This window comes from Sander lucioperca, chromosome 2 (genome assembly GCF_008315115.2).
Source record: "Sander lucioperca isolate FBNREF2018 chromosome 2, SLUC_FBN_1.2, whole genome shotgun sequence".
In the NCBI taxonomy this organism is placed as follows: domain Eukaryota; kingdom Metazoa; phylum Chordata; class Actinopteri; order Perciformes; family Percidae; genus Sander; species Sander lucioperca.
Genome location: NC_050174.1, coordinates 49,245,271 through 49,266,709, shown reverse-complemented (window position 1 = coordinate 49,266,709; position 21,439 = coordinate 49,245,271). Strand labels below are relative to the sequence as shown.

Below are 21,439 nucleotides of genomic sequence, written 5' to 3'. Positions count from 1 at the left end.
TTCTTTCACACCAGAGCAGTTTGGAAGTCTGGTCCCCTTAAAGAAATAAAGAAAAAACAGGTTCACGTGAACTGAGTTTGGTGAGAAGTTCCGACCCAAAAACAGGAAGAGAACTAAAAACAGAGCATTTATGAGCCTGCAGCTTCTTTCTCCGGGTGAGTCTGAAGGGAAAAGTCTTTTTGGGTCAGAGGGCGTCACGTGACGGGATGGGAATTGTAGTTCCACTGTATGCATTTGTTTCCAGATGTTGTCGGGTGTAATGCGTCTCTGCTGGGTGCGTTTGTTTCCAGATGTTGTCGGGTGTAATGCGTCTCTGCTGGGTGCGTTTGTTTCCAGATGTTGTCGGGTGTAAAGAGTCTCTGCTGGCTGCTTTGTTTCCAGATATTGTCAGGTGTAAAGCGTCTCTGCTTGGTGCGTTTGTTTCCAGATGTTGTCGGGTGTAATGCGTCTCTGCTGGGTGCGTTTGTTTCCAGATGTTGTCGAGTGTAATGCGTCTCTGCTGGGTGCGTTTGTTTCCAGATGTTGTGGTGTAAAGCGTCTCTGCTGGGTGCGTTTGTTTCAGAGCGTGGAGGAGAAGGAGGAGTTGGAGCTGCTGTGTGCTCAGCTGAAGGGAGACGCCCGGATGTACCGCCAACGAAACAAACAAACCCTCCGACAGCTGAAGGAGGTGATCCGAGAGAGAGACAAGGTGAGGAGGCATCTATTTCAACAAAATCAAGCAAGAAGATGCATTCTTTTGGATAATGCATGTCCACAAACTTCTATATTTCAGGACGATAGTTGTACCTTCAACTTGAAGGTCCATCTTCTGCTCTCAGACACATTTCAGAGGCCTGTATGAAGGCGTCTTAAATCATATTGTATTTTTTCAGATTGATGTCATGAAGTGGCGTATGTATGACACGCCAATTTGTATGCCATTATTGGCTTGTTATTAAGACGCATATTCGCTTTTTAGCGTGTTTATCAACGCCGTTTGGCCTCCATTGACTTACATTACCTTGCAATTGCGTGTGAATTTACACCGTAGCGAGTAGAATGAAAGGGAGAAAATCCACGTAGGGAGGTTGGTCGGGGGGGAGGACGGGTCAAACACAGGACTTTCACCAGGAGACCGGGGATCACGTCCCACGTGTCACGTTTCCTAAAACCAACCTTCACTTTCTTCTTTTAAGAATTGGCATGTCATACATACACCACTTATTGAGATCAGGCTGGAATTTTACAATATGATTTAAGGCTCCCCTGAAATGTGTCTGAAAACAGAAGATTGACCTTCAAGTTAAAGGTACAACTATCGTCCTGAGATATAGAAGTTTGTGGACATGCATTTTTTCCCACATTTTTGAAGCATTTTTGTCACTTTTTATCCACCTGTTTCCGGGGGGCACTAATGTAAAAAAGAATGTGGGTGAAACTTCCGGTGAGACAGCGGAAGTAGCATTCCAACGGTTGTGAGTCAGCTAATTAGCAAAGAGGCTAAGTATATTTTAGGTGTTTTCGGATCGTTTTCTATTATTGTAAAGTGGTTGAGATGTCGTTAAGGAGCTCAGGGACAACATGTGCTGTTCGGGGTTGTACAAATAACCGCACAAAATTAAGTCAGTGGCTTAAACGTGAGTGTTATGAACACAAGCCAAAAACTAACGCCGAGTGTCCATGCCATCGGTGGTAAAGTTTTCAAATCAAGACGATGAACCAAAACGAACATGGCTTAAGAACTTAAACCTAAAAGAGCCCCCCAAACATCTGTTTGTGTGCTCGTTTCACTTCATTGACAAGAAGCCAACACAGGATAACCCGTACCCAAAGCTTGTTCTCGGTTACGAGAAGCCACCGTAGAAGAGACGCCGACCCAGGACTCCACATGTCACAGGTAGGTCCACTAACGTTAGCTTGTTAGTTTTCCGTATACAGTTTTTTTAAATACCTTAACTGTTCTTGAAATGCTTAAAATTAATATAAGAAAAAATGTCTGCCATGGTGGTAGACAGATGGCCTGATATTTTAACCTAGCACAAAGTTTTATCCTGCATTTGGCACACTGTGGCAGGTGTTAATTTCGTTCCCTCTTTTAGTTAACATTTACAGAATATCTGTTTTGAGATTATTAAACGCACTCTATGTGTCTAGATGTCACTAAGCCAGAGTGCTTATTTTGCAGTGGAAAAAAAGTCTGAGAACAGCAACAAATAAGGCACAGACACGTTAATGTTTTTAAAAGTAGTAACGTTAGTAGTTCTTGTTATGCTTTTCTGTGTACTTCACAAAGAATATCACAATCTAAACATGAATATCAATTTATTTAAATACTGTGGTTCAAATTTGTACATTTAATTTAAGTCAATCCTTATGTACTTTCCATATACCTGAACTGATACTACTGCAGTTATAAATCTCATGTTGTAACATAAATATGTAATTAATGTATTCCCTGCAGATGAGCCTGATGTGATGGAGGTTTCTGGGGAGCCAGGCCCTACTTCACAGACCTTCCATGATGCCCAAACACAGTGGTCAGACCCAGCAATGGAGGACCACATCTACTCCAAAGGACCTACTATCACATGTGGTGTGACAACTGCCCCGTCTTCTGATTCGCTGCCTGTTGCAGAGTTAACATTGAAAGATGATGCAGACTGTTTGCTGTACACAGGGATTCCGCTACTTGAATTTAAAACACTTGTGTCTTGCTTGCAACATTTTGCCCCCAAATCATCAACATTGCCAGCAGAGGACCAAATCCTGTTGACATTGATGAAGCTTAGACAGAACTTTGTTATTGCGAATTTAGCAAAACGCTTCAAAATGTCACCTGGTCAAGTCAGTAAAACACTGAAATTCTGGATAGATGTGATTGCTGAGCACACCCAGGATCTCATTCCATGGCTGCCTCGTGAAACAATAAAGGCCACTTTGCCGAAGGCTTTTATGGACAGTTTTCCAAACACAACATGCATAATTGACTGCACAGAAAGTGTCCTTCAGAAGGCTAAAAATCTAGACTCACGAACTGAATCTTACAGTCACTACTATGCTAGCAATACTGTCAAGTACCTAGTAGCAACTGCTCCATCTGGAATTGTTATGTACATTTCAGAAGCTTATGGTGGCAAATGTAGCGATAGATTCATCACACAGAACTCTGGGTTTCTCGACCATCTGCGTGCCGGAGATGAGGTGACGGGGGACCGTGGCTTCACCATCAGGGATTTGCTGGAGGAACGGAACGTTGGTTTGATCACGCCAGCCTTTACGCATAAGAAAAGCCAGCTGACAAATGAGCAGGTCACTCGTACAAGGCGCATTGCTAATGTCCGCATACACATTGAGCGAGCTATCAGGCGTCTTAAGGTGTACAAGATCCTCTCTCAAACTGTGCCTATTCATTTTGTCACTAAAATTGACAAAATACTAAAGATCTGTGCAGCACTTGTAAATCTGCGAGGGGAGCTTATTTCAAGCAAATAGACACAATAACAATAATTTTGCGGAGCATACTGAATGTTCATATTCTTTTTGAATGCAGGAATTTTTATGGGTGGCATGTTTGAGCCACTTTATCAATTGAATGGAAAACATGTTTTTACTCATGACGACCCACCGGTGATCCATGCCTTGTTTTAATTATTTATTATTTTTTTTCTATTGTATTTTTAAGCTATGAATTATAATCGGTGAATCTAGCTGCTACTATGAGATATGAGTGTTTTATAGTTTGTTTGTTGGAAAAACACTTTTTTCGTCAGTACACTGCTAATGTGTAATAACCACCTACTGAAAACGGTCTCGTATTTTACGAAGATAGTTCACCAAAACATGTTTCTGAAAACATTTTAAGAGAGAAATAGGCCATGCAGTTGCTGAATCTGTCTGTTTGTTGATCGACAAAGGTCAGTTTAAAAGATTTTGCTCAGATTTTGAGAGCTGCCGAGCCGACTGCTCCTCAAGTGGAGTGCATGGCTGTATTAAGAGGACGGTGGAGTGTGGAGTGCTTAATATTAACAGTCTGTGGGAGTGCTGCAGGTCACGTCGTGTGTAGAAACGCTAAGTGGAAGAGAAAAATTCAAATGACACATTAATGTATTCTTATAATTAACTAACATGTACAAGTTATTTCATATAATTGAGTTAATTTACAAAAATGTATTTACAATGTTTATACAGGTAACTATTTGTTAACTTTAATATATTTTATTGTTTTGTCAGCTCAAACAACTGGCTTTCACCTTAAAACTTTCAATAAAAGTGGAACTGTCAATGAACTGAAAAATTCTTTTGTTTTCTATTTAAACTAGTGAAACAGCATTACACTGTCTTTGTGTAGGTATATTTCTTCAGAATATACAACCAATAAAACTGATTATACAGTGTAAACCCTGCCTCAACTACTCATTAAAGATCTGCAGGTATGTTGGGCAGAGATTTATCTTCTTGTCAGCAAAATCATCTGCCAATCTAGGTAGCATGTGTGAAAAGTAGAAATTCTGCAGTTGTTGAACTTGGGCATCTGTGTAGTTTTTGTCAAATCGAACGTCCATTTCAATGTCCTCACTTGGGGTCCAGATGACCAGCTTGCAGCTCTGTAGGCCCAGACACATCATGGTCAATTGTGTCTGAAATAAGGATTGTTAGTGCATGTTGGTGAAAAAAAACAAACATTGAAATAGATATAAAAAACATTGTTTATCTAATAATAGAGCTAATCTACTTGAAAACATTTTATTTACCTGCAGGTAGTATCCATCCTTTCCTTTGGGAAGGATCAGGTACTGTTCATCACCTAATCTTTTGATGTCACCATTTGGTCGTCCCAGAAATTCTGTCAGTGACATGCAACTCTTGAAGGGGCACTTGATCTCAAGGAGCTGTGTTGAATCAAGGATCCCATCTGGACTGGCTCCCAACCAAAGATAGTCAGGGTGCACAACCAGGCCTCTCTTCTCCACAGTATGCCCTCTGCTCTCCATGAGTGTGATGACCTTGATCTCATTTTCTTTGCCATGCTGCGTTGCTGTATTGCCGGTGAAAGTTGGGTACAGATGCTCATTTAGACATTTTCTGGGATCAGTGGTGCTCCTTTTTGGGACTTTTTTTGCTGTGCTGGCTGTTATACGCAGCTTTCTAGCATCATGCCATAACTGTGAAGAACTTTGCATCCTGGTTTCTACCATCAGTGTATCTGCTTGTACATGGGACACTTTGATGCAGTCCTCATAAAACTTGGTGCACTTTGGACAGGTGAGGGTTGTGCTGTGTTCAGTATGACAGAGTGTGTTATTGTGGGCTGGATCATGTTTGCTGAGGCCTGCCTTGCTGCTGTCTACATCTGCTCTGTAACTCAACTGAAGAAGACCATTTGTCTGGAGCTTAAACAGTGGGGCCATCATGAATGAATGGCAATGATGAATTGCTGTGGGCTATGAACTCTCTATGGTTCTTAAAAAGTTGTGGGGAGGTTGTTAATTCTTGCATTGAACGTAGTGATGGGCCTGGATATATGTGGCTAGGTCTGTGATGGTTAAAATTAATGTGCTTAACCTTCTTCAGACCTACATTCTTCTTTACACCAGAATTCCACTTTCTTTGCACATCAGTGCTTGCCATCCCTGTCTTGCCCTGCCTCACTGCATTTTCAACCTAAATCCAATGAAATTAAATCTCATCATCCTACAATCTTAGACTCAAGAATTTGACTGAAGGCTACAGTGAAACAACATGCAGAACATGAATGACACAGTAAACATTTCAGTTTAGTAACGTAACATTTATTATTAATATCACAATACAATAAACAATGTCTGTACCCCTAATAGTCCATACTTTACTGACCTTCCACAAAAGTGCTGCTGCATGACTACAAGATCGTCCTGGCCCTGCAATACATGAGCAACCTGCTGTCTGTACTTCACCTGTCACTGATGCTAGCACCCAAGCCTTATGATGTGCTACGTGTAGGCTCTGGCTCGGTTCAATGTCCGCTTTTAGATAAACCAGGTAGTTTCCGACATTTTTAAACAACACCCGACCGACTTTATCACTGTGAAGATACTGATACGCCTCTGAGCTTTTCAAATTGCTCATTGCTGTACCATCACAGGCTACTGAAGCAACAAAATAGCTAAAAATGCTACCGTAAGTGATACGAGGCCACTTCTTCACGTCATCCTCCCAACCATCTACCGCGGAGGGTAAAGGTACTGATGTTTCACCCTTTTTAAGCTCGTTATGGTTGTGTTCCCACACCATTAGCAAGTTTCATCGGTATTTCTGAATGAATTTCTAAATGAATGAATGAGTAACACTTCCCGCTTGTTTACTTCCGTCTATCGAAGCTCGAAGCGGAAGTCGCGCCCACTTTTGACGCAAAGCATCATGGGACGTTGGAAACTTGTGGATACATCCACGCGGATAGCTCAAAATGCGTACAGATAACACGCCACGTGGCTTTAGAAAGTGGTGGTGTATGTTTACGTGAAGTCATTATATAAATATTGAATATTCAGTATAATAGAATATTCGGTGATTGCTACTTAAAGGCTAGCTTCAGTTTCTTCCAGTGTTACCCTGTTTTCTCATGTTTTTGTGCCTGATGTGAACAACAACCTTTGACATTGGTCCAGTAGCAGGTGAATAAATCAATTTAACTCTCCTGTTTCCTCTGGTCAAATATGACCCATTTTTAAAAAGTTTCTATATCAGAAATTTGGGTTTCTTTCAACAAATACCGTGGATGTTTCCGTACAACGTTCTTTAGTGTAAAAGAAATGAGTTCACTACTCTCAATTAATTTGGGTATTTTATTGGATGTTATAGCATTTGAATAAAAATGTATAGAAGGTTGAAAAAGGTGACAAAAATGCTTCAAAAACGTGAAAAAAAGAAAAAGAAAAACTTCAAAACAAAAATCGACAGAGACTTCAGAAAAACTTCAAAAACTTGATAAAAAAAAAAAAAACGTAAAAAAAAATAAATAAAATAATATCAACAAAGACATCGGAAAAAAAGTGACAAAAAACAACAAAAAACGTTGAAAAAGACGACCAAATTCATTTAGACCCAGAATGACAAAAAGCTGCGTGGTCGCCGAGACGACAACACAAGGGTTAAGAATATATAAAAAGAGACAGAAGGTGGCCGGTTAGCTCAGGCGGCAGAGGGGGCGCACATGTGTAGAGGTTTGTTCCTCAACGCAGAAGGTCCAGGGTTCGAGTCCGACCTGAGACGGTTTTCCTGCATGTCCCCTTCATATCTCAGCTTTCCTGTCCAATAAAGGCAGAAATGCCCAAAAAAAGAGACAGAAGATTGTGAAAGCCAAGAAAGGAAGACACAAAAATACAGACACATACAAGACATTTATCCACAAAATCAGCATCACCAAACCCACCAGGCTGCCGACTAAACAACAACAAAGTTGTAGTTGTAAAGATGTTGTTGATGATGTCATGAAGGCAAAGCGTGTGATTGGCTGTCCAGGCTCTGGCGTCGCGGGCGGAGCAGCAGGAGGAGGCGTGGCTGCTCCTGCAGGAGAAGGACCAGTACCGGGAGACGGTCCGACAGCTGACGGAGCAATCTGATAGGCTGGAGCTGCTGCTGCTCAGCTCGCAGGGGGAGGAGCTACAGCTGAGGACACGCCTCCGCAGACTCACCTCCAACACCCACCAGGTGGGTTTCTGTGTGTGTCTGTGTGTGTTTCTGTGTGTGTCTGTGTGTGTGTGTGTGTGTGTGTGTGTGTGTGTGTGTGTCTGTGTGTGTCTGTGTGTGTGTGTGTGTGTGTGTGTGTGTGTGTGTGTGTGTGTGTGTGTGTGTGTGTGTGTGTGTGTCTGTGTGTGTTTCTGTGTGTTTCTGTGTGTGTCTGTCTGTGTGTGTTTCTGTGTGTGTGTATCTGTGTGTGTGTGTCTGTGTGTATCTGTGTGTGTCTGTGTGTGTGTGTGTGTTTCTGTGTGTATCTGTGTGTGTGTGTGTATCTGTGTGTGTCTGTGTGTGTATCTGTGTGTATCTGTGTCTGTGTGTGTGTGTGTGTGTGTGTGTGTCTGTGTGTGTCTGTGTGTATCTGTGTTTCTGTGTGTGTGTGTGTGTGTGTGTGTGTGTGTGTATCTGTGTCTGAGTGAAAACGTTTTTCCGAGTGAAAACGTTTTTCCGAGTGAAAACGTTTTTCCGAGTGAAAACGTTTTTCCGAGTGAAAACGTCATCATTCTCGTCCCTTCCTGTTGGAATCAGAGGGGGAAACTGGGGCTGGATTTTGACCGAGTTTCCCAGTTGGTGACGCTGACGTTTGATGGAGGCGACTTTGGTTCACTGAACATATTTCAATGACAATAAACTTATTTATTGTGGACAAACGCCTCTGCTGAGAAACATACACAGACATAACATGTTTCAGATTATTCATAAAGAGACCTATGTATGAAACAACAACACCTTATCCTGTCCTTTCCCGTTCGTTGTCCTGCAGATAACTCAAACACCTGACCATGTGCTGGTTGGATGCTCGCATTAGAAAACAGCAGCAAATTATTGTGGCCTCCATGTTTTCACCAGGTTTTCACACACCTGATGCTCCCATTGACATAAATATAAGGATGCTCCTAGGCTACGCCCAGCAGCTGGTGGCAGTCATGCAACAAGTTGTTATGCCAAACGCCAATATAACAGAAGAAGAAGAACATGCATCCCGACCATCCTAACCCTGTGAATGCTGGTAGTCGGAAAAACAACATAATCACGGGGGCGGTCCCTGTCATTCATTCAGAGGTGGCATGAACGCACCAGTAATGTTGATATGATGATGATGTAATGATGATGTAATGATGAAGGGTCTCTCCCTCTCTCAGGGTGAGAGGAGCAGTGAGGAAGAGGAGGAGCCAGCAGAGAGCGCTGCTAAAGGTGAGAGTCAGGTCACCTGAAAATAGCAAAAGTAATACCAGTATATAAAACTGGGGATAGACACCTTTTCACAAATTACAGGCCTGTTTCTATACTCCCCCAGTTCTCCAAAATACTTGAAAAGCTTTTTACAGAAAGACTTAATAATTTTATCGAAACATCTAAGCTTCTAGTGGACAGTCAATATGGATTCCGGGCAGATAGATCAACTACTTTGGCACTAATGGAATTAGTTGAGGAAATCACAAATTGCGTAGATAAAAAGAAACATGTAGTGGGAATTTTTATAGATCTAAAGAAAGCATTTGACACCATAAATCATGACATTTTATTACATAAATTAGAGAAATATGGTATCAGAGGAGTTGGATTGGATTGGGTGAGTAGCTACTTAACAAACAGGCAACAATTTGTAGAAATTGGGGATCATAAATCAACATACATGAACATAACATGTGGGGTACCACAGGGGTCGGTCTTAGGTCCAAAGCTTTTCATAATTTACATCAATGATATATGCAGGGTATCGGATATACTAAAATGTATTCTATTTGCGGATGATACAAATATTTTCTGTTCTGGTGATAATTTACAGCAGCTTTTGGAGATGATCACATCAGAAATGGTCAAATTAAAACAGTGGTTTGATGTAAATAAACTGTCATTAAATATAAGCAAAACAAAGATAATGTTGTTTGGAAACCATAAAACTAGCTGTCAAGTAGAAATACAAATCGATAACATAAGTATTGAAAGAGTATATGAAAATAAATTTCTTGGTGTGATTTTAGACCACAAAATCTGCTGGAAACCTCACATAAACCATGTCAAAGCAAAACTAGCAAAGACGATAGCAATAATAAATAAATCAAGACATATTTTAGACAATAAATCATTACATACTCTGTATAATTCACTCATACAGCCATATCTAAGTTACTGTGTGGAAATCTGGGGACATGCATACAAAACCAACCTACAGCCGTTATGCACATTACAAAAGAAAGTAGTCAGAATCATAAATAATGTTGGATACCTGGAGCACACAAGTCCTTTATTCTTCAAGTCACACATTCTGAAATTCATTGATCTGGTTAAATTTAAGACAGCACAAATCATGTTCAAAGCAAGAAATAATTTACTTCCAGGAAATTTACAAAAAATGTTTATGGAAAGACAGGGTGGGTATAACCTGAGAGAACAAATAAACTTTAAAAAACTCAAAATAAGAACAACTTTAAAAAGTATGTGCATCACGATTGGTGGGGTGAGTTTGTGGAATGGGCTAGACCAGGTGCTTAAACATTGTACAAACATAACAAAGTTTAAAAAGTTATATAAAAACACTTTATTAAAAGGATATGAAGAGGAAGACAGATGATGGTGAAAGGGGGTTAGTGTATGGATTGTTAGGATGATGGATTTTCGGAAATGGGTTGTTGATGTACTTAAAATGTAAATAAATAAACAAAAGGGTTTGGTATGTGAAGAATTAGAGATGTATTGTTGTGTATTTTCATTATCATGTTGTAAAAATATAGGATATATAAAGAAGTGACTTATAGTGAATCAGGGGTAGGAAACTTTATAAGCTTCGGCTTCATCCTGCTCCTTTTTGGACAAATGTTTTTAAATATAAACTGGTAATAGTATTTTTAAAATTACTGTAAACACTGGATGGAGATTGTTCCTTTTCCTTTGGTGTGTTGCTACACACTTTTATTTTATAGATACATTTATATATGTGTATTTGTATGCATATGTATGTATGTATGTATGTATATGTATATATGGATACATGCTGTATATGCATATGTATTTTTAATTTTGTTCGAAATAAAAAAATAAATGAAATGAAAAAATGAAATGAAACCTTTCTTTATATTTATATTATCAGAGACTCCACACTCAGCCAGCACATTTACACTGATGTTGATCAATGGCTTCTTCATCAATGAAATGTGACCTGTACCATGTGACTTGTACCATGTGACCTGTACCATGTGACCTGTACCATGTGACCTGTATCATGTGACCTGTACCATGTGACCTGTATCATGTGACCTGTACCATGTGACCTGTATCATGTGACCTGTACCAGGTGACCTGTATCATGTGACCTGTACCATGTGACCTGTATCATGTGACCTGTATCATGTGACCTGTACCATGTGACCTGTACCATGTGACCTGTATCATGTGACCTGTACCAGGTGACCTGTATCATGTGACCTGTACCATGTGACCTGTACCATGTGACCTGTACCATGTGACCTGTATCATGTGACCTGTACCATGTGACCTGTATCATGTGACCTGTATCATGTGACCTGTACCATGTGACCTGTACCATGTGACCTGTACCATGTGACCTGTATCATGTGACCTGTACCATGTGACCTGTACCATGTGACCTGTACCATGTGACCTGTATCATGTGACCTGTATCATGTGACCTGTACCATATGACCTGTATCATGTGACCTGTACCATGTGACCTGTACCATGTGACCTGTGTGCAGGCAGCAGCGGGACGTCGGGGGATAACGAGGAGGCGGCAGCGCTGCAGCAACACGTCTCTCCTGTAGGAGGCGCCACAGAGTCTGAACACAAGCCCAGCACTGATGCATCATGGGTAAGTTACCTGTTAGTCTATCTCTCAGGGGGTTTTAATTTACAGAAGGCTTCTCTCGTCGCATAAGTCCTAATCTCTGGGCTTTGTCTCACAAATCTGTCTGTCTGTCTCTCTCACTGTCTGTCTGTCTGTTGCTCTAACTGTCTGTCTGTCTCTCTAACTGCCTGTCTGTCTGACAGCTAATGCTAAAGCTTTTCTTGGCCAGGTCACCATTGCAAATGAGAACCTGTTCTGAATGGCCTACCTGGTTAAATAAAGGTTAAATAAAAATAAAAACAATGGGCTAATGATTTGGACAGAGAAACTGAAGTGAAACAAAAGGTAAGTGCATTTATAAGTGGTAGTGGGATATTTGGAGGCATATGGCGACCCAATATAAGCAGTGTTTAGTGTTAGGTTTAGGCTAACTCCAGACGCAGAGTAGAGGCCTCAGTTGTTTTTGTATACAATTTATTGTAAAGGTGTTGAATTTTTAACCAGAGTTCCTGCACTGTTATTTGTTAGTGATCAGATTGGATTTGTGCATTCATGTTCATTACTTCAGATTTCATTCTACAGTCTCTCTTTCTCAGGTTTTGGTATGTTTGTTGTCTTTTTTTTTTTAAGATTATTGTTTGGGGCATTTTCCCTTTATTGACAGTGGATAGACCAGAAAGGGGGAGAGAGATGGGGGATGACACGCAGCAAAGGGCAGCGAGTTGGATTTGAACCTGTGCCGCTGCAGGACTCAGCCAACATGGGACGAATGCTCTTACTGGGTGAGCTAGGGGCGGCCCGGTATTTCTGTTGTCTTAATCAGCTAAGGGTCTTTTTTCTTAGTTAATTATCAGTGTTTTCTGGACACTGTCGATGTGCCCACAGTACACCTTTTGTCAGTGTCTGAGTAGAAACTGTGTGTGAAGCATTGTACAAAACTGGTCCCCACAACAAACTGTAGGCTAACATGGTGTGTAAAATGTCCCCACAAAGCCTGTTGTGTGATAACAGACAGGGCACAGCACCCATGGGAGCACTACCAATATCCCAAGCCCCGTAGCCCTCCAGCCGCTGCTTCACCCTTCTCCTCTCTCTCTCTCTTCGTCCGTGGAACAAAGGCTCTGTCACTTTTGGATGGCACATGGTAAACCTACTCAGGTCACCAAGCACCCAGACAGTAAATTAGCAGTCACACTTTTATACATTTCATTCACTAAAACACTGTTGAAAAAAATACCACATTACATTAGTTTAGTTTAGTCAGTTCAGTTTATTCATTTCTATTTTACAACAAACTATGTTACTTAACCATTATTTTTAACTCTCTCTCTCCAGTCCCTGGAGTTCATATAGGGCCTAAAACTGTCACACTCAGGTGTGCTGATGGTGGGAGATACCATATATCTGGGTCATAGGTGAGGGTAGATCTTTTAGTTGAAAATGTGTAAGTTTTTGTGTTTTCTAAAGTTAGTAGAGTGGAAAATTACTTGATCAAGAGTCTGTTATTTGTTTATGGTAGAAACTAGCAGCAACATTATAAATGTCTAAATGGTAATAATAATAATAATAATAATTGAGAGATAATTGTAGCAGTTGAGAGTGGTTTGGTCTAGTGGGAGGGGCTTATAACATATATTAGCTTCTGGCCACCTAAGCATGGCGTTCAGTGATGTGATGTGAAACTGAGAAACTTTGCTAGTGAAAACCTTGTGTAAAAACATGGTTTTTTATTTGTTCTGTTTTTGCTGTGGACGTCCTGCGTCTGTTTAACCACTTTTTTGTAAATAAAAGCACCTTCAGGTTTTGCAACTCAAGCCATCGTGTTATGAACTTTTTTGGTTAAGATTCCCAATGCTTTCTTTAACAGTCATTAACGTTGTACTCTGGCTCAAATGAATACAGGCAGCCATCCAATTATAACGACCACATCCACATCGTTGAAACCAGGGCATGAAGTTAACTTTTTTGACCACCAGTCCCTTTTTACCAGCCAGTTTTTTTTTGCCTCATAAAGGTGAAAACAGGACTTGCTGTGTCTCTGTGATCCTCTCCTGTCCTATTGATGGTAGCCTACTCGTGGACATTGCTCCGTCATCACGTGCTGTAGTAGGGGGCCGCCTTGATAATCCTGCATAGGGGCCCGGTGTTGGCTCGTTACGCCACTGATATAAGAGATGAGATGACTGACAAAATCAGGAGTAGCCTACGCCACCACAACAACAACAACACACTGCTGAATGTGCACCATAACACATGAATGTTTTTTGTATAGTTCTTAAAAATAAAAAAATAAATAAAAAGGAAACTTGTTTTGGGGAGAATAATAATTATTACTATTAATTAACTACTCTGGGCTGAGATTTCCTAGGAACCTTACCAAAAAGGCTCAGGATGCTGCAAATGTTGTGATGAAAAAGGCTGGTGGATTTAATACACTAAATAATTTATTGGATGAATCAAATATGAACATATCTGTCATTGTCAGTGGCTTGTTGATCTTTACATTGTTAGTTAATTTCCTATCCTGGCCTGGGACACACATTCATACGGTTTAATAAAGGACTTATTGGACTTTAACTTATCATTGCACTTACAATAACGAGAGTAGCTGTCCTCAATTTAGGTCATCCTGAACATCTCATCTGCGTTTTTTCCTGCATCCACCGTGTGTGTGTGTGTGTGTCTGTGCGTTCGTGTGTTTGTGTGTGTGTGTCTGTGTGTGTGTTTGTGTGTGATTGTGTGTGCGTGTCAGTCGCGGGGGAAACGGAGCAGTCCCGCCCGCTGCAGAGAGCCGACAATTTGAAACAGCAGCGCTGACTTTAGAGTGATAAATCGTTCCAGCGTACATTGATGTTAAAATGTATACATGTTGGCAGGACGGTCTGAAATGTTTTCCACGGTCTTTCGCTGTATGTTTTGTTGGTAAATGTAAGATGTTTGAGTCACACACACGTCTCGTCTTCATATCAGAAACTAGGAAATTAATTTAACCCGTTCTCACTCCCGCTTGGTCAGTGGCTGCACGTGGGATGCTGGGATTGTGTGAGTAATGAAAATGCGATAGGGGGCCCCGGCTTTCAATCAGTGTCTTCCAGTGATGCGGGCCCCTGATTGGACCAGGCCCGTAAGCAACCGTGTACCCTGCTTACCGATAGTTACGAGTCTGAATCACTCAATTCTCATTGGCTACCCGCCAATGTGGAAGGTAGATTGACAGTTTCACCCGCCAATCACAAAAGTTACCCGCATTTGGCGGGTGGGCGGGTGCCAATTTCATGCCCTGCCTTAAACCATTTACATATTTAGCCATGGCACTGACAAACTTTTATTAACAGGAGCCTATGATTGCTGTAGCCTACTCCGAAAAAACAGACATCCTGAACGCCTTTTTCTCGAGTTGTGTTCCACTCTCCACACCGCTGTCTTCAGACAAAAGGTCACGTTCTGATATCGATAGTGTTGTCAGACACTTTTATTAACAATCTCAGCCTGTCAGTAGTGCATAAAAAGCAAGACTGCATACTTCCCCTTATTAGGTTACATAGAAGCTAGGTTCACGTGTTTAAAAGCTTAATATTTAAAAAGTATGAATAGCAGAACAAAAGTTGAAGAAGTCCCATCATGTGCTGAAAGAGCTGAACATGTTGATATTTGAAGGTTTTTTCTAGCTGAAAACGTACGGAAGAAGTGGAATAATAATAATAAGAAGAAGAATAATGAAGAAAAGAATAACAATACTGTGAATGCTGTTGAATCAGCATTCACACAATTACTCAAACTTAATTTAATGCAATTTTAAACATTTTCCTGCAGTATAAAAATGGCACCACGGATCAGCCCCCTTCAGGATGCCACTCACTATGTTCTTTCAAAGTCTGACAAGACATCCAAATTAGAGGTGAAGTATATCAATGCAGTTAAAGGTAAGATGGTGTCTGATGTGATTTATCAGATAATAATTATAATGTATACAATCATTATTTGATGAACATCTAATGCAGAATGTCAGGCTAACTTGATGATCTCAAATTTGCTACTATATGTTAAGGTCTAGACTAATATGAAAGGATGTATAGGTTTTCCTGTTCTGTTGAAAATGCTTTTTTTGTCTTTCACAGGACGTGGTGTATTTGCAAAGTCCTCTATTTGCAAAGTAGATTTTTTTGTAGAATACAGGGGAGATGTTAGAAATGACGCAGAATCCCAGGGAAGACGAAAACTTTACCACCCGTCATGTGCTGTTTTTATGTTTGTGTTTAAGTGGAAAGGGAAAACATGGTGGTAAGACTTCAACTTGTACCTGTACTATACTCTCTAAGTGAGGCTCTGATTTTGTGGTAATATTTAGTGATGTTTGTATTTCCTCCTTTCTCATGTTTCCATTTTAAGTATTGATGCTTCGAGAGAAGATGGGTCATTTCAACATTAAAGGAGAGGAAATTACGCATGACTATGGGGGTGAAGACTGCCCATGGAGAACACAAGTATGTTGCACATTATACAGTGTACACAATGGCCCGTGGTGTTGCAACATGTATCAAAATCTCTTGAATTGATTAGGATATGAATATTATAGAAGAAATCAATCTAAGGCTATGGTGAAACTGCAGGCAAATCAGATATTTTAACCAGAGTTCCTGCACTGGTATTTGTTAGTGATCAGATTGGATTTGTGCATTAATGTTCATTACTTCATATTTCATTCTACAGTCTCTTTATGTCAGGTTTTGGTATTTTGATGTCTTAAGTAGCTAAGAAGAGGAAGGAAGTGTAATGTCATGTACTGTAGTATAAATGATTACACTCAACAGGGTAATGTAATGCATCTAAAAGGTTTGTAGAAGTATGGTAGGTTACTTAGGGTAGATCTTAACCTTCAGAAGGGTCTTTTTAATGGGTAATTATCAGTGTTTTCTGGACACTGACAATGTCCCCACAGCATACCTTTTGTCAGTGTCTGAGTAGAAACTGTGTGTGAAACATTTTGGACCAAACTGGTCCCCACAAGAAACTATTACGTTGTCTGTAAAATGTCCCCAGAAAGCCTGTTGTGTTTGAGTTGAGCAGCATGTAAATATTCCTTCATTCTGTGTGTGTGTGTGTGTGTGTGTGTGTGTGTGTGTGTGTGTGTGTGTGTGTGTGTGTGAGCAGCTTCTTATCAGAGCATCAGTTTCTCAGAGATTCAGTTCAGAGTTCCCTTCAGTCCACAGAGTGGAAACATCATCTTTAATGGAGCCATCAGAGACACACAGACACACAATCACACTCTTTCTCCTACTTTAGTTCTGTCAAACTTCATCCTGAGAGGCCGTGTGCTGGATGGGAGGAATGTCCCCAAGGTGGCTGCAACAGCCTACAACCAAGATGGCCACCAGCCTAAAACTACAATATCCAGGTCAGCATCAGTGAGAGCCAGCTGCCAGCAATCCAGCAGGTGACAAGAGTTTAACGAGGCAGAGACAGATATGTAGTGCTTTTATTTAGTTGTTATATGTTCACACACACATGCAAGACAAGTAGAGTTAAACTTTGGAAACAGGGGGCGTGTTTCCGACTTTCACCTCAGAATATCTGAGTTTCTAGTACAAATGGCTATAAATGAGATGTATTCCAGTAAAGCTCCGCCTCTTCCTGTATGCAGATGCAACCTGAGGACAGCACATGTGATGATCAGAGCAGAGAGCAGACAGACGGGAAGACGGACGCAGAGAGACCCTCCACCTGGAAATGGATGACCTGCTGCTGCTGCTGCTGCTGTGGAGCTCAGGTACCACTCTGCTTTAAACATCGTCTCTTCTTATCATTCATTGATTCTTTATTTCCTCTCAGACACACAAAGTGCCTCGTGGCTTCATAACACACCAACGTCTCAGTTGCAGTGTTAAAACATTTCATATTCACATATCGATCTGTAAATCAGAGACAGAGAAAGAAAAGACAAAAAAGGAAAATGGATTTAGTCAAATCGTTAGAATCCTTCAGATTTTCATCAAATCAAACCACGTTTCTGATTCTATTTTTAGTCCGTTGTTATTTCTGTAACATCCAACCTTAACCCTAATTATTTAACCAAACACTGAACTAATGATACCATATCAGAAATTATAACTTTACTCATCATCAGAACCAGACAGAATCTGCAGATTGTTTAACAGTTATCAGAGATGATCCAGAATGACAATCTGAAGAATTTAGCCGAGTGTTTTTCTGTTCGGTGTGGAGATTTAATATTTGGAGTTATGTTTTTATGTTTTAAATGTGTTTAAGTCTGTGTGAAATTCTGCATAGTAACATTCTGTCACCCTGCTGATAATCAGTAATCATCCGTGTGGTTTTTATCGATAAGCGGGAAATTGTGCAGAAAGTTTTGCGGTGACTCCTCCTCATGACAGCTTTACAGGAAACGCTGCAGCATGTGATCAGTGTTACTGAGAGGGAGTTGATCAGGTTGATATCTGTGTTTCCTGTTCTCTCTCCTGCAGCCGTATCACAGCTGATTGATATCTGGATGCTAACGCTAACACAACACTTCCTGCTGCTGCTTCACATTAAAACATCCTCAACTGGACAAACACAGGAGGCTTTTATTGTGAAGCAGTCACAGAAAACAGTCTAAACACTAAACACACATACTTGTGTCTGTGAGTGTGTGTGTGTGTGTGTGTGTGTTTGTGTGTCTGTATGTCTGTGTGTGTGTGTCCATCTGTGTTTGTGTCTCTGTGTGTGTTTGTGTGTGTCTGTGTATGTGTGTGTGTGTGTGTGTGTGTGTGTGTGTGTGTGTGTGTGTGTGTGTGTGTGTGTGTGTGTGTGTGTGTGTGTGATCCAATCATGCTGCTTTCTCCTGATGTTTACCTTCTGATTTATCCTCAGGACTCCAAGCTGAAGGAGACCTCACCTCAACAGGTACACACAGACAGAAAAGACAAATAAAGAATCAACATTTACAGTTTAATCTTTTTTAAGTAAATTAACTCATTTTGGTGATGACTCTGGTTTCTGTTTAGAGTCTGTCAGGTTGGTGGGAGGAGCCAGTCGCTGTGGAGGATCACTGGAGGTGAAACATAAAGGAGAATGGAGACCAGTGGATGACCCTTTCTCTGGCTGGACCCTTAAGACAGCAGCTGCTGCCTGCAGAGAGTCAGACTGTGGCTCTGCTGTTTCTGTAGTAGAGAGACAAGAGTCCTCAGGCAGATCTGTGTGGTGGATCAGGTCTGACTGTGTTGAGTCTGGATCTGCTCTGAGGGAGTGTGCTGAATCAGATTCCTCTTCCTCCTTCCTTCATCTCACCTGCTCAGGTAACCCCATCAAATGAATGAATGCTTTTATTTCAAACAACATACAAAAATACACAACAAAAACTTAAAATAAAAGACGAAATGTATTTCACTGTAAAAAACAAAAATAAATAAAAACTGTTAGATAAATAATTTAGTCTGAAAGAAAGTAGGAAGAATCTGTGTGTGTGTGTGTGTGTGTGTGTGTGTGTGTGTGTGTGTGTGTGTGTGTGTGTGTGTGTGTCTGTGTGTGTGTGTGTCTGTGTGTGTCTGTTTTGTTACGCTGCGTGTTTTAAAGTGTTTAAGGTGAGACACTACAGGTGAATAGGCTAAAATTTTAAAATAATAGATATCTCCATGAAACTTCCTCAGTTGATTACTTACACAAGTATATAAAAAAATGTATTACAAGTTTTTGAAATGTTTGTTTATTTACACAAATTAGGCATTTTCTCATTAAAAATGCGCGATTTTGCATATATTTTCAGTAGATAGATCAGAACATATGATAAAGCCAGGTGCAAAATTCTTTTTTCATTTTGTTTATACACAAGATATAAACAAAATTACAGAGGGATTTCAGGATATCCATCCATCCATCTTCTTCCGCTTATCCGGTAACGGGTCGCGGGGGTAGCAGCTCCAGCAGGGGACCCCAAACTTCCCTTTCCCGAGCCACATTAACCAGCTCCGACTGGGGGATCCCGAGGCGTTCCCAGGCCAGGTTGGAGATATAATCCCTCCACCTAGTCCTGGGTCTTCCCCGAGGCCTCCTCCCAGCTGGACGTGCCTGGAAAACCTCCCTAGGGAGGCGCCCAGGAGGCATCCTTACCAGATGCCCGAACCACCTCAACTGGCTCCTTTCGACGCGAAGGAGCAGCGGCTCTACTCCGAGCTCCTCACGGATGACTGAGCTTCTCACCCTATCTCTAAGGGAGACGCCAGCCACCCTCCTGAGGAAACCCATTTCGGCCGCTTGTACCCTGGATCTCGTTCTTTCGGTCATGACCCAGCCTTCATGACCATAGGTGAGGGTAGGAACGAAAACTGACCGGTAGATTGAGAGCTTTGCCTTCTGGCTCAGCTCTCTTTTCGTCACAACGGTGCGATAAATTGAGTGTAATACCGCACCCGCTGCGCCGATTCTCCGACCAATCTCCCGCTCCATTGTTCCCTCACTCGCGAACAAGACTCCAAGGTACTTGAACTCCTTCACTTGGGGTAAAGACTCATTCCCTACCTGGAGAAGGCACTCCATCGGTTTCCTGCTGAGAACCATGGCCTCAGATTTAGAGGTGCTGATCCTCATCCCAGCCGCTTCACACTCGGCTGCGAACCGATCCAGTGAGTGCTGAAGGTCACAGGCCGACGATGCCATCAGGACCACATCATCTGCAAAAAGCAGCGATGAGATCCCCAGCTCACCAAACTGCAACCCCTCTCCACCCCGACTACGCCTCGATATCCTGTCCATAAATACTACAAACAGGATTGGTGACAAAGCGCAGCCCTGGCGGAGGCCAACTCTCACCTGAAACGAGTCCGACTTACTGCCGAGAACACGGACACAGCTCTCGCTTTGGTCGTACAGAGATTGGATGGCCCTGAGAAGGGACCCCCTCACCCCATACTCCCGCAGCACCTCCCACAGTGTCTCCCGGGGGACCCGGTCATACGCCTTCTCCAGATCCACAAAGCACATGTAGACCGGTTGGGCATACTCCCAGGCTCCCTCCAGGATCCTTGCGAGAGTAAAGATCTGGTCCGTTGTTCCACGACCAGGACGGAATCCGCATTGTTCCTCTTCAACCTGAGGTTCGACTATCGACCGAACCCTCCTTTCCAGCACCTTGGAGTAGACTTTACCGGGGAGGCTGAGAAGTGTGATACCCCTGTAATTGGCACACACCCTCTGGTCCCCCTTTTTGAAAAGGGGAACCACCACCCCGGTCTGCCACTCCTTAGGCACCGTCCCCGACTTCCACGCAATGTTGAAGAGGCGTGTCAACCAAGACAACCCCTCCACACCCAGAGCTTTAAGCATTTCTGGACGGATCTCATCAATCCCTGGGGCTTTGCCACTGTGGAGTTGTTTAACTACCTCAGCAACTTCCACCAGGGAAATTGACGACAATCCCCCATCATCCTCCAGCTCTGCCTCTACCATAGAGGGCGTATTAGTCGGATTTAGGAGTTCCTCAAAGTGCTCCTTCCACCGCCCTATTACCTCCTCAGTTGAGGTCAGCAGCGTTCCATCCTTACTGTACACAGCTTGGATGGTTCCCCGCTTCCCCCTCCTGAGGTGGCGAACGGTTTTCCAGAAGCACCTTGGTGCCGACCGAAAGTCCTTCTCCATGTCTTCTCCGAACTTTTCCCACACCCGCTGCTTTGCCTCTTTCACGGTAGAGGCTGCAGCCCTTCGGGCCCTTCGGTACCTTGCAACTGCCTCCGGAGTCCCCTGGGATAACATATCCCAGAAAGACTCCTTCTTCAGTCGGACGGCTTCCCTGACCACCGGTGTCCACCACGGTGTTCGTGGGTTACCGCCCCTTGAGGCACCTAAGACCCTAAGACCACAGCTCCCCGCCGCAGCTTCAGCAATGGAAACTTTGAACATTGTCCACTCGGGTTCAATGCCCCCAGCCTCCACAGGGATGCACGAAAAGCT

At 42.1% G+C, this 21,439-nt stretch overlaps 1 protein-coding gene and 1 long non-coding RNA gene across 8 annotated transcripts in view; one reads left to right on the top strand and one right to left on the bottom strand.

The window, feature by feature from the left end:
• The window catches only part of LOC116056993 (scavenger receptor cysteine-rich type 1 protein M160-like), a 1,012,348-nt gene that overhangs the window by 136,796 nt on the left and 854,113 nt on the right, over nt 1–21,439 (top strand). For all 7 annotated transcript variants that reach the window (XM_035999024.1, XM_035999021.1, XM_035999020.1 and 4 more), the window contains one exon: nt 18,502–18,792. In XM_035999024.1, coding sequence (XP_035854917.1) covers nt 18,502–18,792 — 291 coding nt within the window. The remainder of the gene's footprint in view (nt 1–18,501; nt 18,793–21,439) is intronic.
• On the bottom strand, nt 145–19,671 carry LOC118494633. The gene is made up of 3 exons (XR_004896759.1): nt 19,661–19,671; nt 11,531–11,538; nt 145–224 (listed from the first exon to the last, which is right to left on the bottom strand). It is a non-coding gene; the product is annotated as an uncharacterized LOC118494633 (long non-coding RNA).